Genomic DNA, 19,347 nt, shown 5'->3' with positions numbered 1-19,347 from the left:
TAACTACCTCCACCCTAGGTGCTCAGAAATATTAATATTAATCTCTTTAGCAATATTAATCTTTGCGGACTATTAACACTGTTGACTGAGTAAATGTCAGTGTCAAAATTTCCTCTCAAGTATAGCTCGCCAAATGCGTGGTGGCATTCTGTAACTTACAACAGCAGGTGACACACATGGGGTTCACTTGACTGGCCTCCATTGTGTGTCTGAAATTGTGTAACTGTGCCTTACTGTAATTTAATGTGACCTTTCTCTGTGCTTCCTATCTGTGAATGCAATTTGAGTGACTTGAGCTAAATATGATGAGGAGGACCCCTGGTAGTCATGATTTGTACGTTCAAAGGGTTTTAAATGTCACAGGGCTTCTGACGACAGGATGTCAGTGCCACACACCTGACTATTAAAGTACTGAGAGCAGTTATTCCAGAAAGTGATTAACAGCAGTGGTGTGGGTTTTCAACAGGTAGCAAACGGAAAATGGAAACGACCGAGTAAATATTGCCCGTTGGATCTCTTCTCAGGGTAAGGAAGTGTGTGACTTGATTCTGTGTTTTGCCAAAAAAACTGTGTTACAGATTTCTTTCTCAGATTACTTTGACTGTAGGGTGAAGGGATGATCAGTGCCTGCTTTTCTGACTTTTATGGTGGATATTTCTGGTGCTACATACCTTTATACACCTATTTCAGGAATCAGAGCTGCTTGTTAACATACCAGTGCCTTTTGCTACGTAACGTTAAACCTAAGTGCTGTTTACTCACATCTGAAGTTCTAATGGTGAATAGTCACATTATCTTTGCTGTGACTTGACCTTAATGAGTGTGTTCGCTTCAGGAACCCAGTTCTGATTCCATAGAGTTCCCCAGGCGTGGGTGTAAACAGCTAAAGGCTGTGATAAAACATTCTCAGATTTACTTTTTTTTTTTTCTCCCCCCTTAGAAATAAACAGAGAATGCACTTTGCTTTGAAGAGCTTACTACAGGAGGCACAGAACAACTTGAAAATATTTAAGGTAAACAATCAAATCTTTTTTTTGTCTTGGCTTTTAAACAATTTGACTTCTGCATCTGAACAGTCAAGATCCTGCTTCAAACCTGCCTAATCTGCACCATCAATATTGCACCCCACCAAAAGAAGAAAACAGGAAAATTCTTAGTTAGATTTCAAGCGAGGACAGGTAAGTAATGCTTTCCCAGAACTAATTAGTCTGAAAGAATTGCCAAGGAACAACAAATAGAAAAGGCTTTTTAAAGATGATCGGAGTTTCAAAACTTTATGTGCTTCTTCAGGAGGGAGAAGATAGAGAACTTTGCATGTTGCTGCAAATATTTTTTTCAATTACTGTTACAGCACTCAGGCAAGCCCAATGCACAGCATGCCTCACTGAGGAAGTAAAAAGTTACCTTTCTGTGGCATTAATGTAGGAAAAATATAAAGCAGGAACTGATGGCTTATGCAGATTTTCAGATTAATTCTAGGAAATAAGATTCTTTATGATTTATTTCTAGTATTAAGCCAACTATTTGAATTGCATAAACTTGTATGAACTGTCCTGCTTTTTCTATCTATTAGGTATTTCTATGAGGTATTTACCTATTTTCTATTAGTTAACTGTCACGCCTTTTCTGCCCTTTTTTATAGCCCTCTGTTTTCCAATTTGGCTTTTAAAAGAAGGTTGTTTCACATGGTGCTTTTTCACTGTTGATATTATTCAGAAAGAAGCAATAGGAAAATGTGCCAAGTATCAGTGCACTTTTATTATTGTGATTACTTCAAGTTGCTTAAGTTAGGAAGTAGCACTTGATTAAAATGGGCTTTTTGGTCCTAATTCAAAGGTTGTTACTTGTGGTATCTGATTAAAGTGAAGAGGGCAAATTTGTGAGATTGGGAATGTGTGTATTTGTATGCAGACTGTTAAAACAACACTTTTCTGTGCTAAAAAGATTAAATTTTCTGCTTAAAAGATTAAATCTGATGCTTTGATTAACTAACTACGAATAACTGGATTTCATGAAGTGCCTAAATTTTTTTTCTTTTCTCATTTGCAGAATGGGGAACTAATTTATGGCTGTAAAGATGACCAGGACTGTGCCTCTGACTGGAACGAACTTGCTCGCCACTTAAAACCTTTCTTTTTTCCTTCCAACGGGTTGGTCAGTGGGCCACACTGTACAAGGACAATTATTAAAGAACTAATCCATGTCATAACGATGACGCTACTAAGTAGTACTGATGCCTGCAGAGCAGGTGATATGAAGACAGTTCCCATTTCACAAGGAAGAAGCTACTGTGAAGCAAGTGCTTTTAATAAGGAGCTAGTAAGAAATGGTAAGAACTAATTTCTTGAGCGCTGTCAATAATTAACTGCTATCACGTAAAAATTCAGATCTTTGCCTCTTGTTTGCTGTTTAATACTGATGTGAGAATGGAAACAGAATCTTAGTGACATTCAGAAAATCAGTTCTGAGCTGCATAACTGCTAGATAATTGTTTTTATATGACCTTGTAGTGAGCACTTCTAGCACTGTACTAATGACAGGGATAAAAATCAATTCAGAAGGTAGTACAGGAAGAATGGAAGGAAATACCAGTTTGAGCTGGTAACCATCACAGGTACTTCAAATGAGTGGGGAATTTCTATGTTGTATGTGATGCAGTCTGGCTGCTTGGTATACCTGTTTCTTGCCTCTCTCTGCTCCTCCTGTCAGCCCTCACCAGCTAGGGTGTAGCTTATTTTCTTTTCTTCTACTACTCTTTTCCTGGTAAAGAGAAAGGTATGAACACTGGGGGAAAAGGAATGGGAAGTGAGAGTTGGAAAAACATAAATAATGTTAATTCCTCAGTGAATAAGTTTTGTCAAACTTAATTATTCAAGATGATGCTAGTTATTGTAATTACTCAAACAGCTTGTTTCTTACTCTGCTTTTGAGGAGGATCTTTTTCAGTCCTGGTTGGTGTTGGAGAAGGAGCTGTCTTAGAGAAATGACAGCAAATACAAATCTCTTTATACTATACTAAAAAGACCCGATATTGAAAATGGTAAATTACTTTTTGCTAACAGTTCATTCTGTTGAAAGTGAATTTGTGATGGCTTAAAAACTCATATGAAGAATTTATCTTCTTCCGTTACAGTCTACTAAATGAGTAGATTGCAATGGAAGTGTGTGGGTCTTGGGTTTTTTGGTTGTGTGGTTGGTTTTGGGGTTTGTTTTTTTTTTGAGTACTTTGTTCAGTTGTATACCAGGTGGTTTTTGCTGCACTCAGTTGTGTGCACGTGTAATGGCAAAATGAAGCAAGGACGATGCTCCTGTCTGCCTGATTTGAAAATACATTTTCTTCTAGGTAAACATAAATTGGCAAGTTCTGGCTTACCGAGGGGTTGTCTCCTTTATAAAACCCTTCAGGCTCAGATGCTTGACATGCTGGATATTGAAGGACTCTATCCTTTGTACAGTAGAGTTGAACAGTACTTAGAGGAATTTCCTGAAGAGAGGTAAGACTTGATGGCTTTTCTTTTCAGTTCTGATTGAGTAGGTGTGCAGACAAGACTGACTGACTCTGTGCAGACACAACCATTTGTTCTCCCTTGTTAGGCTGTGTACAACCTTCCCTCAGGGTATTGCCTATTCTGAATTTCTAACTTGAAATGCCAGATAACATAAAAGCTGAGTTTTGTTGTTAAAAGTTTTGAGGTCAGTCACTTTGACCTGAATTTTTAAGTAATGATTATAGGAAGTTCACAACAGGGTAAGAGAGATAAAATACCCTGTTTCTTAGTAGTGGAGGTGGTGTAGTTGAGGAAGGATGCAGTAAAATGGGTGGTTGGTTTCTCCCGTCTTCAGCACCTGCAGAGCTAGGTCTGTGTCTGCAGTAACAACGACGTTTTTATAGCCGTTCTCCAGTCTGTATTGGTCTACCTGCAGCCTGCCCTTTCAAACCCTGAATTTGGTGTTCAGTGGCAACCCAGCCGGTGCCTGCAAGAGCTTACAGAAGGTGTGAGCGGATAGTGGCCAGTGTCTGCTGCTGTCCAGCCTGCCCTTGGGTGATGGTAATAGCTGCAAAAGCGACATTGTCATCCACATCATGAGTGATCAAATCACGCTTGAGGCACAGGAATCTTTATCTTATGGCATTTCTTGCCTGGTGAAGAAATACTGGCCGTTCCAAGCTGCTGCATTTCTTCTTAAATAAAGCTTGTTAGTTGTAATAATAATGGCTGTGTGTAAAGCCTTGATTTAGGTGCGTTTCATGTTCCTGGGCTGTAAGTTGCCTGTCGTTCAGCCGTTGCTCACACGAGGGCACTCTGGCTTCACGTGCAAGACGTTGCTGCTTGTGCTCCTTCAGCTCCCTTGAAGGGTTATTTCTGGGCAACAGGTTGGCCTTAAATTCTGCTTAAATCACTTGCAGTGTGGCTTACTTGTATATTTATATATTAAACAAATAATTTGAAAATGTATTCTTCCAGCTGTGGGGTGTTTGTGTGCTGCAAACCCCACTGCTATGGATTCAGCTTTTCAGGAGTTCGGGTATTTAACTGGGAAAGGAAGGAGGCCAGATACACTGTCCCCTCGTTAGCACATATGATGAAGCTGGGGACAGAGCAGCACCTTGTCAAATAAGTGTGTGCCCTCATGGTTTTTAGCAAGACTTCTCAGAGTTCCTGCAAACTGTTATAAATTTCCCATTTTAGCAAAAAAAGTTGTACTTCTGATACACAGATGACAATGGATTAAGAATGATTCATGGTTAAAAAAACCCAACCCAGCTCCCAAGCAGCAGCAGCTCTTGAGTGATAGGAGGATAATAGGGACTGGTTGTGGTGTCAGATCTCTGTGTATTAACCTGTTGCCATGTTTATTGGTGTTACTGTTTGTTTGTTCTCAGTATCTGGGCTGCTGAAGAGCGATCTCAGTGATAATCAGTAAATCATCTTGTAAATCTTCTTTTAAAATTTATTTAGGAGTACGTTACAGATAGATGGACCTTACAATGAAGCGTTTTATGAGAAGCTGCTAGATCTTTCAACTGAAGATGATGGGACAGTAGCGTTTGCATTAACCAAGGTACTTCTCCTCCGCATGTTGTTAAAGCTTATCTAGTCTGTCAATTTTAGAAACACCTAGCAGAAATGGATGGTGCCTTAACAAGACTGCTGGTTTGTCACACGTCTGTACAGTTCTTAGTTGTACCAGGGTGTATCTTTATAGCAGAAGCAGTTAAAACCAAACGTGTAGTACCAGTTCTTGAGAGAAAAATAAAGCTGGTAATTTCCTTTCTAGACAGAGGAAGAATTTGTGAGAACTGGTGCTGTTTTGGCCATCAAGAAAAGTAGTTGTAGGAAATCAACATGATTCTTATATGGGACACTGTAAAACCACTTGCTCCGCCTAGCCATCTGTTACAGAGATAATTTCCAGCTCTTAAAATATCCATAGTAATATACTGAGTATGCTAATGCCTTTACTAAAGAACAGTAAGCTTTACTAAGGAAAATACAAATATAATAGCAAATTCCCGTTATTTTATGTTGCTTAGGTGCAGCAGTACAGAATAGCAATGACGGCTAAAGACTGCTCCATCATGATTGCCCTTTCACCCTGTCTACAAGACGAATGGTAAGAGAGACCTGCTTTTGAATGACTCTGCTCATTAGAAATTAAAGATGTCCTTGCACAGTTCAGTCAATTCAAGGAACTCGAAAAAAGTAGGGGGTTTTGGGGGGTGTGTACAAATTTTTGGCTGTGAGCATAATAATAAGGTAGAGTTCTGATTTAAGACATCTAAGACTGGTCTGTTTCTGAAGAGTTTTAAGTTGATGACAAGGGTTAAGGTTGTATATTTACTCCCTTTTTGAAATTTGAATTGACTTGTTCATAGCAGATATGCATGGTTTTAGTTAGGGACAACTTTTCTGCCTTTGTGTCTTCATATGAGAGGTTCTACAAGATGAGTTGCCTTTAACCTCCTAATTAGAAAACAGAAATCTTTATCAAGCAGATCAGTACAAACAAGGCAATAACCAAGCAGTGACATCCTTCACTGCAAGGCAGGAGGCTTTGCCACAATATTCTAGTCTGCACTTACAGGGGGGAGTTTGCCTTACCAAGGCCTTGTTATTTTTAGTGAACATTGTTTTCTGCATTTGCCCTGCAGTTCTTGAATGAAATGTTCATGATGCAGATGACTTGTGCAACTGTTGACTTAATAAGGAGTCCTCCATTCTTCAGTGTGCTTGGACACAAGTTCTAAGACTAAATTTGTATTACCTTGAACCCAAGCAGGAGTTGCAGCGATTCTTTCTGCTTTTGCTAGTTACCAAGGCTATTGCTTTGTACACATATCACCTAGAAACGGATTAGACTTACTCAATACACAGACACAGGAACTGAGAGTTACGTTTTGACTTAAGATGTGTGGAAGCTGAAAGGAAGGTGACTGAAGAGGCACCAGCAAGTTCACTTTCAGACTGGTTAAGCTGGAGCTATAGTTTCCTAAAAGCTATAATAGCCGAAGTTTATTTTCTTAGGCTCTCATGGAAGTTAGAAGATAAACATGAGAGTCACTTTTGCAAGTGGGCTGGGGATACTCAAATGGAAACTGTTGGCTGCAGTGACTCAGGTGCACAATACGGTTTTGTTTTCCAGCTCTGAGCAAAGACCTGTGGTACTAACATCTAAATCAAGATTCACCTTTTCTGTTTCTGTCCTGGACCTTGATCTAAAACCATATGAAAGCATTCCTCATCAGTACAAACTTGACGGCAAGATCGTGAACTATTATTTGAAGAATGTACAGGCCAAAGATGACCCTGTTATGCCCAGTCTCTTCAAGGAGAATGAAGACTGCACATTAGTTCTCCATAAAGTGTAACTGTTTCCTTAAGGTTATTTTTATTTGAACACACTAGAAAGTGAAAGATTAATGGAATACAGTTATGGTGATTTTTTTTTTCTATTGTGTTCAGTGTCTTTTTCAGTGGAATACAGTTATGGTGATTTTTTTTTTTCTATTGTGTTCGGTGTATTTTTCAGCTGTGAATGTTTTTGCTTAAGAAATTATTTCTAATTGGTATGCCTTTTCAAAGACATGGAATAGCACTAAAACACGCATTTGCTATATAACCTTAATGAATGTATTTAATATGACGGAACAGATAACGTGCCATAGCTTGGAACGAGAAGACAGATTGAACGAATACTAAAAGTCTGCTTCCTTAGAACTGAGAGAGCACAGAATTTAAAGGCTTCCTGAAGTATTGCACTAACATAGAAAGAAAGCCTCATTCCTAACCAGAGAATTGCCTTGGTGCTTGTGCTTTTGAGTCTCACTCATACCTACTCCAGAAGAGGGAATGCTCTGACAAAACCTAATATAAAACGTTAGCATTAAATCCACTGAAAATACAACAGAAGTGGCTGCTCAAGCGTTAGTGATCCATGGAACTACTGTGTTACCGCAGAACTCTTTTAAGATAATGCATGAGATTGAGGACACCAGACTGATCCAGAAGTGTCATCACCTTGTATCTACCTAAAGCTTCTGAAACTAAGTGAAAAGGGTTAATGGTAAGCATCTTTGAATTTTATGTGATAGCTGGGCTTAACTCATCTGACATACCGGTCTTTTATTTTCTGTACATTATATGCTGCTATTGAAGGTGAAACCACAGCTTCCTCTTACCTAATTTAAATTGAGCTATAAGAATAATATATTCTGAATTTTACAGATTATTTCAGGTCTTTCAGATTGTGTTAAATGTTGGCATTATTTCACTGAGGTCCTGCTTACTGTGTAACTTGACCAGCTGGTTTCAGGCTCATTCCTTTTAAGTGACACAGAAAAAAGGTGACAGATTCTGATTTTCTTTTCTGAAGCCGCAGGGGGTCACTTTCTCAGGATGAGTTACTGGAGCTAAGCCTCTATCACTACTTCAGCCGTTTCATGATGGCTTAACTTTGTAAACAGTGGTATGTGCAGCTGAAGTCTTGTGAGGTGTTGCAGTAAAAGCCATCCTTAAGGAAGATGCTGAGCTGGAGACTGAGGATATATTAAAAACTGAGGGTAGTATGAGAAGATCTAGAGACACTTTTCCCAAACACTTGGGGATTACACACCCTGAAATGCGCAGAGGGATGTTAATGAAGCTACAGTGAACTGCTGCTACCTAGATACAGTGTATACCTACTGGTAATGTTTTTAAAAATAATGTAGGGTTAACATTTTAAAAAATTATATTGGGATCTCAGTGTAACATTTGAATCATTCAATTTTACCTGAAATTCAAAAAGCAAAGCCAGAAAACCCTGCATCTAGGCACAACTCAAAGGACAAAATATGAAATGTAGAGCTTTGCTGTGGGCAGTGACCCACGTGAGGCATCTCCTGTACTCTGCTTCCAGGTGACAGCGCACTGTTCTGGGCCAGGCTCCGGGTTGCTCTCACTGAAATGTGATACTGCAGCAGTGCAATGCGCTGGTGGTAGCGGACAGTGGTGATAACCCCTTCTTTCCAAGACAACCTGTGGGGAGAGAGGTCTGTTTTTAAATCCAGAAATTCTCCAGCTGGTAGGCAAGAGGAGGAGGGAAGGACTATCCACAGCTGTAAACTTTTCAGGTTTCTATGTTGTAACTTTACACGCATTTCATATGCAATTAGAAGCGTACGTGCTGATCAAACAGTCTCATTTTCATGCAAGAAGGAGCTAAAGATGAAATAAACTAAAGGTTACACAAAACTAGCTAAACCAGTAACATGTCGGTGGATAAAGTAGGAACGAATTTTGCCTGTCTACTGGATTCCAAACTTGATGTTAGTCTGCCTTATATCTAACAAGATGTTTTATTAGAGAGTTGCTGTTCATCAAAATTTAACCTCCTGCATTGCTCAGCTGTAGATCTGACAGAAACCAATCTCATCTGTCAGTTTTTCCTGACCTGACAGAACAGTAGGAGACTATTTCACTGATCAAATAGTGGATTATTAAAATTATGGTATTATAAACATACTGTCACTTCAGTTTGTGATTTCTCCACCTGTTTCACCATTGCTATAAAATACTTCCTCATAACTTACAAATGGAGCAGGTAGTTGTACTGCTTGCGTGGAGAGCAGCTGTGGACTGGAAAAGGGAGGCTCTTAATGTGACTGGAGAGTCCACAGTTCATGGTTCGGGCCCCTTGATTCCAGGAACAACAACTGTTACTCCCTACCTAAGAAGTACATGACTTAAAGTTGTACAGGTTTGGTTGTGAGAGCTAGTGCAGAGCAGGAACTCTCCTGAAAAATGCTGAGAGTTCACAAATGAGCTGATGGTACATCTGCTGGAAGTGCAGGAAGATTACAAGACATCTGTCTAATCTGTTTTGGTTCTTCAGGGATGAATGTATGACGTGATGCTTTTGTCATGTGTTGCCTATTACAATTTTCCCCTAGAAGTAGGAAATCAAAATGAAGCAAGCAGCAGTAACTCGTCCATCTCTCTACAGAAGTGTAATGGTCCTTTCTTTAGTTTAATGCTGTCTCTACTGAACACTTACGTTGTGGAAAAAAAGTTACTTTGTACAGGTACCCACCCCCTTTTTTTTAATAGCATAGTATGTCTTTGAAATCTTCAAATTGTCTACTTCCACCCTAATTTAATGAGAAAGCTATTTAACTCTTTGCTCTAGGAGTCTCTTCCTGTTCTCTTGTCAGTTAAAAATCACTGTATTTTACAGAGCTGTGAAATGAAATGGATTTTTATGGACTTGATTTTGACAGTGCATGATCTTTTAACGCTTTCCAGGTATCTAGAAAATGTTAAGAAGATAAACCACTCTGGTACATGAATGATTCAGAAAGATAAATTTATAATGAAATCACTCTGTACATGTAACTATTTTATTTGGCATTTTTGTATTTAAATGGCTGTATTTATTTTCATGTCATGACAATTTATATATAACGTGCCATAATTGTACAGATAGCATGTTTTATGAGTATGGTTTCTAAATGGAAAATAACTTAATGTTTATATTCAATAAAAATATAGACTGTGTAACACAATATCTTAATTAAAACTACTTTTGAAATTGCTACCTGTTGTAAGTAATGCTGGTGTTCATTTTTCCAAGCCAACCACTTTGATCAGGTTTTCGATAGCTGTCTCAATCCCAAACAGACGCAGCATGCTTCGGAAGTGGGCGGGTGCATTTTCAATAGTTGCCATCTTCTGCTCCAAGACTGCAAGAAAAATGGAACAATGAACATTATTCAAAGAGTTGCACTTCTACTGAAAGTAGCTGTCAGCATTGCATTTTTTGATACAACAGGTGACGTGCTGGCTAGAGGAGAAAGACATACATGGCTTTGTCAGTCCTTTTAACTTGTACAGGAGGTGAAGCGTAGCTGCTTGCTAAATTGGGCTTTGTTTGCCTGCTTGGGCTCTGCAAGATGTATTTCCATTTTATCTAAAGAGATGCTGGCCAAAAAAAAGGGGATGGGCATTCTGCTTGAAAGCTCAGAAACAGTCTCTGACTTGAACAACGTTACCTTGCTCCGGTACTTTAGTCAGAAGGTCCAGAACAGGTGTAGTTCTCCCTTCTCCATCTATGTGTATCTTCCAGACAATCATTAATTCAAACCTGGATGACGTGCACAGAGAATTTAGTGAAGTGTTAACTAGGCAACAGTCTTTAAGGTTTCTTCAAAGTAGAAAGTACAGTATTGAGGAGTTTTGGACTCATGCTCTTAAAACAGAATTCACCTCAGGTAATGCAACTCACCTGTCTCTGAGAATCAGAAATACTCATGTTTTGACCCAAGGAAAACTAGTAATCTTTTGACAAGGAGAGGTTGTTACTGCATTTCCAGTACATTCAAATTTTCAACCTCAAGGATTTTTCCCCTGGTTCTCGTCTCTCTCTTATGAATGGTAAGTTTCTGTGGTACAATGGTAAACAGTAAGCCTTTGCAAGGCTAATTATTATTTCCAGCTTCTGCACGGGGACAAGATCACAGTACTAAGTGAACAATTAGGCAGCTGGCTTCTGCAAGGGCAGAGTTGTTCTAGTCAAGTACACAGGGATTACTCTAGAACAACATTCACAGTAGATTTGCTGCTTTATAATGTCCCATCTACTTTACTACATTTTGCATTCCGTTCCAATCCCTGCTTTTAGAATTATTCTTTATTGAGAGTAAGGCTTTCCTAATCAAAGCTGATGGCACAATAACAAGGCAGTGTGAGGATGAAGTTCCCTTTCTCACCAGTGTTTGAATCATAACTGTAAAAGTTTCCTTTAAATATCGTTTGTCAGCCTTTTGCCACTTCATTGTTAAAAATCCTTTGAGAACGGTGCAGAGCTTGTTCTGGGATTTTGCAAATATTAATATGCAAGTGTATTTTCTACCAACCCACTGAAATGATTTTCAAATTCTTGTATTTATTGATTGTGGGTGAGAGGGAATGTGTAATGGAACTTGGCATCTGTCAACAGGAAAAGAAGCTGTAAAATAAAGCAGCTGATTTTCTAATACAAAATAGTTACTTTTCTTGGGCCTTACAGAATTCCTGACAATGATACTGACAGTGTCTTACATAAAACATCCAAGGATTTTTTCCATTCAATTCAAAAACCCAAAGCTGCCAGAACATGTCTATCAGGGAGCCCCAACAAATCCAGTGTGTGTGCTGGCGTCATTGTCATAAACAGCAGTGCAGCGATCCTTCTACAACCAGGGAAAAACACAGCTCCAGGTGCTTTCACTAACATGGTAACTGCAATTTTCTTTCCATTCTTTAAGGGCAAGAAGACCAAAGAAGGGGGCTTTGCTTCAGTGCGTTGGGATCACTGCACCTCCTACCACAGAAGACAGTATGAGCTGGAATTGACAGGCTGCCACACCGGCCCTTGCCTGAAGAAGGAATAAGCTCCTCCGTCAGGCCCAGGGGTGGAAAATGCTGCCTTATCTCATACAGGACGGCTGCCAGCGGCCCGCCCGTCACACTGAGCGGGATGTTGGCTTCCGCATCTGTTCTGCCCCTTGCTCTGGTCGTGTAATGCAGGAAGAAAACCCAGATGGAACAAATCCAGCTGAGCCTGACATGTTTTCTGATGCGTGAGAGGGAGGGTGCATCCCACATTCCTAAACTTTGAATTTAGACTCCTCATTGTAGCATGAGCTTCCAAAACCAAGACAGTAATATTTTTTTTTCTTACAATGCAAATGAAAAGCCTGCTAGAACCCTTTGTTTTTTCCCACCTAGCTTTTTTAAAAGAGTGGGTACACACAGTAGCAATACCATCGATTGACTTAACTAACAACGCCACATGCACAAGGCCTGTACATACGTTTTTGGTGGTTTTGTTTTTCTCCTCTTGTTTTTAATGTGTGGTTATAGCTCTAAAATGTAACACACATCATCTGATGTCTTTGTTTAGAGGCATCACAAAGCAGAGTGACTGATTATCTGTAGATTGTCACTATGCATTTCACAATTCTCTATCTGCAGAAATCAAGACACGTATGTATTGGCTTACCCAGAATGTTTGGGGTTCCTCAGAATGATATAATCCCCCAGCAGTCCCTCTGGAAGGGCCACAACATCAGGATATTTGGCCTGTGAATAAAGAGGTTCAAAAAGGCTATAAATTAGTTCACAAAAACCATAGATGACAAGGAAAGCACAGAGCTAGTGCTTTCCAGTTGCAATGGATTTTATTAGCTTGCATTTGTGATAGTTAAGAGTAATAATACTAACTGTTTAAAATTCTGACTTTTTTTTTTTTTTAAGGTTTTGATGGTTTGGGGTTATATGCAAAAGAAAACAGAATCTAGATGCAGCCTGTTATAACAAAGACTTCACCACTGTTACTTGCTTGTCCTCTCTTATGTACTGGATACAGAGCTCTGTTCCAAAAATTGCAGTTTATAAAGTGTGAAAAGTCTGTCAGCCTAAATCATTCTACAGCGCTCACCGAGCAAGTGGTTTGTCTTATGGAAAAGGAGCAGGAGAGCTCGGCTTTGAAAGGCACTGGAGAAAATGAGCTGGGTTTTACAGGATTACGCCTCATCTGGCAGACTGAAATTGCTACCAGATGTGACCTTGCTCTGGTTTAGGAATTTCTGACAAAGTGAAGGGGGTTTGTGCAGAACGCCAAATGACATAAAACACATGGAATTTGCCAGTTTTAATTTCTACAAAGTATCTAGAACTGTATTTACCATGGGGATAAAGACCACGATCTATCCTGGGAACAAAGGCACAGAAGGGGCAGCAAAGTGCGCGGCAGTTACAGCGTGAAAACGTGGCTGCTCTAAGGTCCCCGGCCCAGCAGAACAGTGACCTTTCTTCAGCTTTACTCCCTGTGGAGTTATGCTCCTCTGGTGACAAAATAAAACAAGTTTTTCAGGCTTTCCTTCTCAATAGCCCCTGTCTTTGATATTCATGATGTGCCTTCTTTGTGTGGTATTGGAGGGCTCAGAGAACCTAGCACTCTCTTTGGCTCCAGGTTGCAAACCCTAGAAATTTAGGATCAGCTTCTCTCTGGTGAACTCAACTCTTAAGGTCCTCATTTACAAGAGATCCCGAGTATACCATAGCTAAACACTGAGTCATGTGTTATCTTCATCCACCCATACTGAGACCTTTGGGAATCACACGAGAAAAGAGATCAGAGGAACTAGATAAGAGTTCAAATCGTCAAACCGCTGTGAAATGCACCCATGGCTTGTTTGGGAGTTCCTGGGTAGCTGCGTTTACCCCCAGCTAGCAGGTAGTATTCTGTTGTACAGAAACCAAAAGTACCAGGAAATCTCCCAGTGTGTAATTTTCTGTTGTCTAAAAGCTTCCTTGTACCTGGGAGAGACTGCGCTGGCGAGTCCCACGCACAGCAGGCGGTTATTCTGTGCCTTAAATAAATGCCAGGGTTTTGGCAATCCATCTGAATGCTGGGAGAATCCGATCTCGTGTGAAATTCACAGGATTTGGGATGAAATCCAGCTTCTTAGCAGGAAAGCTCATATCTTAGCAAGCCCCAAAACATACAAAAGGCCAAAACACAAATACTTACATCTCTTCAGGGATATTACATGCTAAAACTGGTGTCATAAGAGCGGCGTGAAGCAGCGCTTTGCCCAGACCCACAGGAGGATGCATCACCTAAGGGTGATGCCTTAAAACAACAGCGTGGCAGAAGCAGGACGCAAAGCTGCGGCACCCAGGATTAGGGGAGGAATGTTACACACTGACAATTTAAGGAATAAAACCCAGGAAATGCAGTCACACGACCCACCCTTCCCATTCCACATACAAAATGTAACATCTGTATCCCCCAGGTAAAATGGGGGCATCTGGCACGTAAATGAAAAACCAGGTGTGTGCTGTGCACAAGCTGCGATAGCCCGGACAGAACTACAACTCCAACCACGCTTTGTGGGTACCGGGTGATCACCTCAGATGCTTGGCTGTGCAACTGGCAACTTTCTAAGCTTCCCCCAGGGAAAAGAAAAGCCGAACAATAACCAGGGTAGCAGAATGACCCGACCCACTGAACGGTCCCTTGGGAAGGTCAGTAACTCCTCAGGGATCTCCTAAACTGGACACTGGGCAAAGATCTCACATCAAGTAGCGCGATACCAGATGGGAAAGATCAGCTACCATTGCACTAAGCAAAACTTGACTTTAATCAAGAAATATCTTTCCTCAGATGACTTTTAAATGTCAGTTTATGATCAAAACCAAAAGCCTGTGCTATTATTACTTCTGGACGGAAATAGTTTTTCCAACTCCTTCAGGAGTCCAGGCAGGGAATCTTATGGGAACTTTGGTTTAAAACAAAAATAGTTTCAAATCACAAAGGGACGACCATCCTGATGGAATACACAGTCTTCCCTTTCTCCCATGACAGATTTTACACACACACACACACACACACACACACACATTATTCTTCATCTGTTTAAAATTGCATCACGGTTTTCCACATACTAAAACTCTTCAAAGGCAAATGTTTGAAGTTATTGAGCTTAAGAGCCATGACTAAGAAAGCAAAACAAAATTGGCAAGGCAGAGGCACTAAAAGCAGATGAATTTGCTTCTAACACACTTACCAAGAAAATGTGCTACTCTGCTCTGAGATGGAACAATAGTTCACATTTATTGCTCATTTTGAACTTGGCATTCTGGAAGAACGACGGTATATGAAGAGCGCTAAGCAAGGCATGCTACTATGAGTCCCTCCATAGGTGTAAGCTACTTCTAAATTTACCAAAGATGCTACATTTTGGCTCAGATTGGGGGTGATTTCTATGTATGCTTTGCTCAGCTAACGCCACAAGATCATTCACTGAAGTCACACACAGGTTGGTGGCATCAAGGCCTCAAATAACATCATCAACACAACTTCAGGAATTCAAATACAAATTATTTGCAAAAACTATGAAAATTCTAAATACTGCAGAATACCAATAACAACATGACTAAATTCCAGAAGCATTAAACAACCAAACCCACTGCCACCACTCCTACCCGCTGCACAAATTCCAGTCCATCCCTGAGGCAGCCATCGAGCGCCGGCCACCGCGGTGTCCAGCCCACGCGCTCCTGATGGGAGCTTGAACTCAAAGCAGCTCCATTCTCCAACAGCGTCATTCTCTGCTGTTAACAGCAGCCTGAGTGTTAAATTACAGTTGGTCTAGCTCAGGTAACAACAAAAGGAATAATTTTACTACTACCATGATCAAGTCCTACAGATTCTTAAAACCAGCAATCACCAGGCTACAAAATGAAATTAAGTGCAGCAATTACATTTTTGGAAATTAGTTTGTATTTCTACTTTTACTAAGCCTTCTGCTGGCACAGACAACTGCAGTGCCATTCCTGAGACCTGGTCTTACCATTCACCTGTCCTTGCACACATTGCTACAATATTGGGTGCTAACTTCACCAAGAACGCTTATCCTCAAGTCACAAATTATGTTGATCTGTCATAAACTGAATGTCACATATACATTGTCAATCAATTACCGTTCTAGACATGTAATTTAAGTTGCTTTGTTGAGTTTCTTTAGATATTGGACAACACATTTGTTAATCCATTTCAATTAACTAGAATATTTTACCCTGCAAGTCAGCTGTCACCAACACTAATATATAACAAGGATTTATACTTCCCCGTGTTTTTAAAGCACAGTGGCAAGCCCTAAATCAATGAAAAATTTCTCCAAGAAATCTAACTTTTCTGGTACCAACATGCACCTCAGACACCAGCAGATAAGGCAGAACTGTAACCAAGAAACGAGTAATACTGCATCTCAAAAGAAACGCATCCTAGTTTTTCTTCTTTCCCTCCCCTCTGCTGCTTGACTGCACAAGAGCAGCGCTGTTTAAATTGGTGTACACTCACAATCCGAGTACAAGGATGAAAGAAAAACCTGTACTGGAGGCAGATGATGTATAAGATAGCCATGGTTTTGAGAAGGTTTTCTCTCAAACTGGCATTTTTTGAGACTTCTTTTGAACTGAAAATCAACAAGGAAAGTCTGGAACCCTCAGAATATGCAAGGAGAAGAGAAGCCCACTGCCTGCAGATGCTTAAGTTTACGTTCTTTTTGTAGAAGATTTTGCTGCACAATGGTGGTGTTGGAGTATTTTTAGTCAAACACTGTAAACACTACCAGTGTCGTTAAACATCATGCTCAAAGCCTGAAAGGTCCAAAATGTGACTATGGAAAGTGCCAAATCACACCAGTCCGTAAAAGACTTCCAGTCTGATGAACTGGCATTACTGAGCCACAACAACAACAACAGCTCACAAAGGGAAAATTCCTGCAGAAAGACTTTTTAATGTGCTACCTGTTTCATTAGATTTCACCTTGTTTCATTTAAAGGAGCTTTTTAAAAGTATGTAAAGAAAGAAAGACAGTAATGATAATTTAAATGTATGAGCATAATCAGCAAATCTATACTGTGTCTCCTGAGGGATTTGTTTGGTACCCACCAAACAGAAAGCATGAAACAAACAGGAGGAACACAAATGTTTAGGTTTTTACAAAGAAACCCAGCATTGTGACTGGAGTGATTCCAGTGTTATAAATACAATGTCAGCTATGGGCAAACCGAGCACCCCCCACTGCTTTAAATCTGGCCAAATAAACAAACAGCAGGCCATTAAATAACTACCCAACATCGACATACATTATGAAATTACAGTTAAATTGACTAGCTTTGTCTGCCAAGATCTGTTCTTGTATATGTAAAACTGATGCAAATGTAAAGTGAATGAATTTCCTCTTATTTTTCAGAACCATCGGCTGCATAGGTAAACTACAGACTTGTAAAATATATATTAAAAAACCCAATGAATATAGAACACGATATAACTTACTTTGAGAGAACTACTTAGAATTTACTTCCATGTGATATGCCTCAGAATCTAACTGAGCATGTTTATCTTACGGCTGACATGTTTAAATCTGTGTTTATTCAGCAGCATAATACTGGAAACAAAGGTCTTTTGGAGCTACTGGGATATTTGGAAGGCTTAAACATTTACATTTGGAAGGAAAAAACACTTTATCCCATGACACATTTTTTGGCTGAAAGTATTCTTTATATGCCATTTCATATTCTCTTTGGTATCCTTCTGTGGAAACAAATTCTGTATTATCCAGATTCTGTATTTGGTATGTAGCACATTGATTCCATCCCACTGCAGCTTTTACACACGGACTGTTGCTTTACATAGGTAATGAGCCAGTGGGACACGAATTAGAAGATGCAGCGAATCCTCAATCTGCTGTTTTTCCCTTCTACAGACAGTTTACTCTATGTACACTTATGATTCACTGTTTTAATAAGTTTTTCTTAAAATGAATCCCACTACAGCAACAGAGGAACATGCAGAATGCAGTTTATCCAGTTACACCATTACTGGCTGCTGCTATCTGGAGCAATGCTGTGGCCATGCCCTAACTCAGAGCAATGCAGAACTGGGATCTCACTAAAAATCAGTACTTTGTGTTTCAGTTTCTAGAGCAAGGCCCTTTATCAGCATCCCAGTTATGGCAGCATCTTGTAACAGCATGCTTCAGGAATCAGTGTCTCATTCCTTGCTTAATCTGTCTCTGTGCAATATATGAGTTTGTTACAGACCTTCCTTAATTAGAGTAAGCAATACAATACATAACTGCTGAGGTAGCATTCTACAAACCATTTGGATAGTCCGGTTCAAGAAACAAATATCTTTCATTCTAATTTCCCTCTACACTAAAACATACAGAACTCTAGAAACACTTAATGTATCACAAAATATTTCTGCATTTCTCAAATGGCATCCAGCCCTGCCCCAAAGCCACTAGATCAGCTCCACCTGCTGCACCCGGGTGTGATTTTACAGTAACTCCCCGAGAGGGAAGGCTCCATTTACAGCCTCTTCTCGTACAGAGATCTATGAATACTTAACATGTTAAAGACCTCTTAAAAACTAATAACGCTGTATAAATTCTATTCACTTCTATACTTTTCTTTAAAGAAAAAGTATGGCTGAGTCCAGTATCTATTGGATTAATAACACTAATGTTTTGGGGAGGGCTGTGTGTGCGTAAATAGTATTTTCCTATTGGCCACTTGGTCAAAATGAGATTCAGACTTGAGTACCAGACACAGAAACACAAGGGAACCTAGCACCAGCACAGCCCCACCCAATCAGATTTATTCTTTTTCAGGACTAAACCCAAATATCCATGCTAGGCAACGGGTATTGCCGAAGGCTCAGCACCAAGCGAAGTTCTGTGGCCAAACCAACCTGTTCTAGCGGCACGATGCTCCGGTGGGGTGTACTGTTAGCTCTGCACCACGACTTTGTATGGCTTTGGTATCTTTCAGGCACAGACCAAACTGTCTTTGCTGATCTTCATGGTGTTGTAACTTCAGGTCAAAGATTTAAATTAGAGCAAAATACGGCAATCTTTTCAGGAAACAGACAGCATGCTTATCTCAGTTAAAGCATAAAACTACAAATATTATTAGCACATCGGAGGTCAAGTTTCCTCAGACTGTTATATGCTTAGGAGGATGGAGCGTGCTTTTCTTTCTGAATAAGCATAAACATCACTTTGAAGCAACTGGGATACATACAGAATTGTAGCTATGAAAACAAGTATCTACTACTGCAGGAGAAAAACTTCCACAAAACCTGGTTTTAAACAATAAAATTCAAATTATATTATTATAAAAGAGAAACATTTTATAAAAGTGTCCTTGCATGTAGACTTTTTTTTTTTTTATGTCTACACTGAAAACTGCCTAAAGTGCTTTGCAAGGGCTAGAATTATAATATCTTCAAGTATTCAAAGAATAGCAC

The 19,347-nt window shown here is 39.8% G+C and overlaps 2 protein-coding genes across 2 annotated transcripts; one reads left to right on the top strand and one right to left on the bottom strand.

The window, feature by feature from the left end:
- Positions 1-430: 430 nt before the first annotated feature.
- IPPK (inositol 1,3,4,5,6-pentakisphosphate 2-kinase) lies at positions 431-6,871 on the top strand (the record flags this gene model as incomplete). The annotated part of the gene is made up of 7 exons (XM_010086460.1): positions 431-525; positions 941-1,013; positions 2,050-2,329; positions 3,344-3,494; positions 4,962-5,064; positions 5,537-5,616; positions 6,646-6,871. Coding segments are annotated over 7 exons (1,008 nt in total), but the record flags the coding sequence as incomplete, so codon positions are not given.
- A 3,178-nt stretch (positions 6,872-10,049) lies between these two features.
- Positions 10,050-15,635, bottom strand: CENPP (centromere protein P). Its single transcript, XM_010086459.1, is given in 5 exon segments — positions 10,050-10,222; positions 10,532-10,623; positions 12,523-12,627; positions 14,056-14,144; positions 15,513-15,635. Coding segments are annotated over 5 exon segments (582 nt in total).
- Between the last annotated feature and the right edge of the window lie 3,712 nt (positions 15,636-19,347).

The sequence above is a fragment of the Pterocles gutturalis genome, unplaced genomic scaffold (assembly GCF_000699245.1).
Source record: "Pterocles gutturalis isolate BGI_N339 unplaced genomic scaffold, ASM69924v1 scaffold6601, whole genome shotgun sequence".
NCBI classification, from domain to species: Eukaryota; Metazoa; Chordata; class Aves; order Pterocliformes; family Pteroclidae; genus Pterocles; species Pterocles gutturalis.
This window is presented reverse-complemented; position numbering and strand designations above follow the sequence as displayed.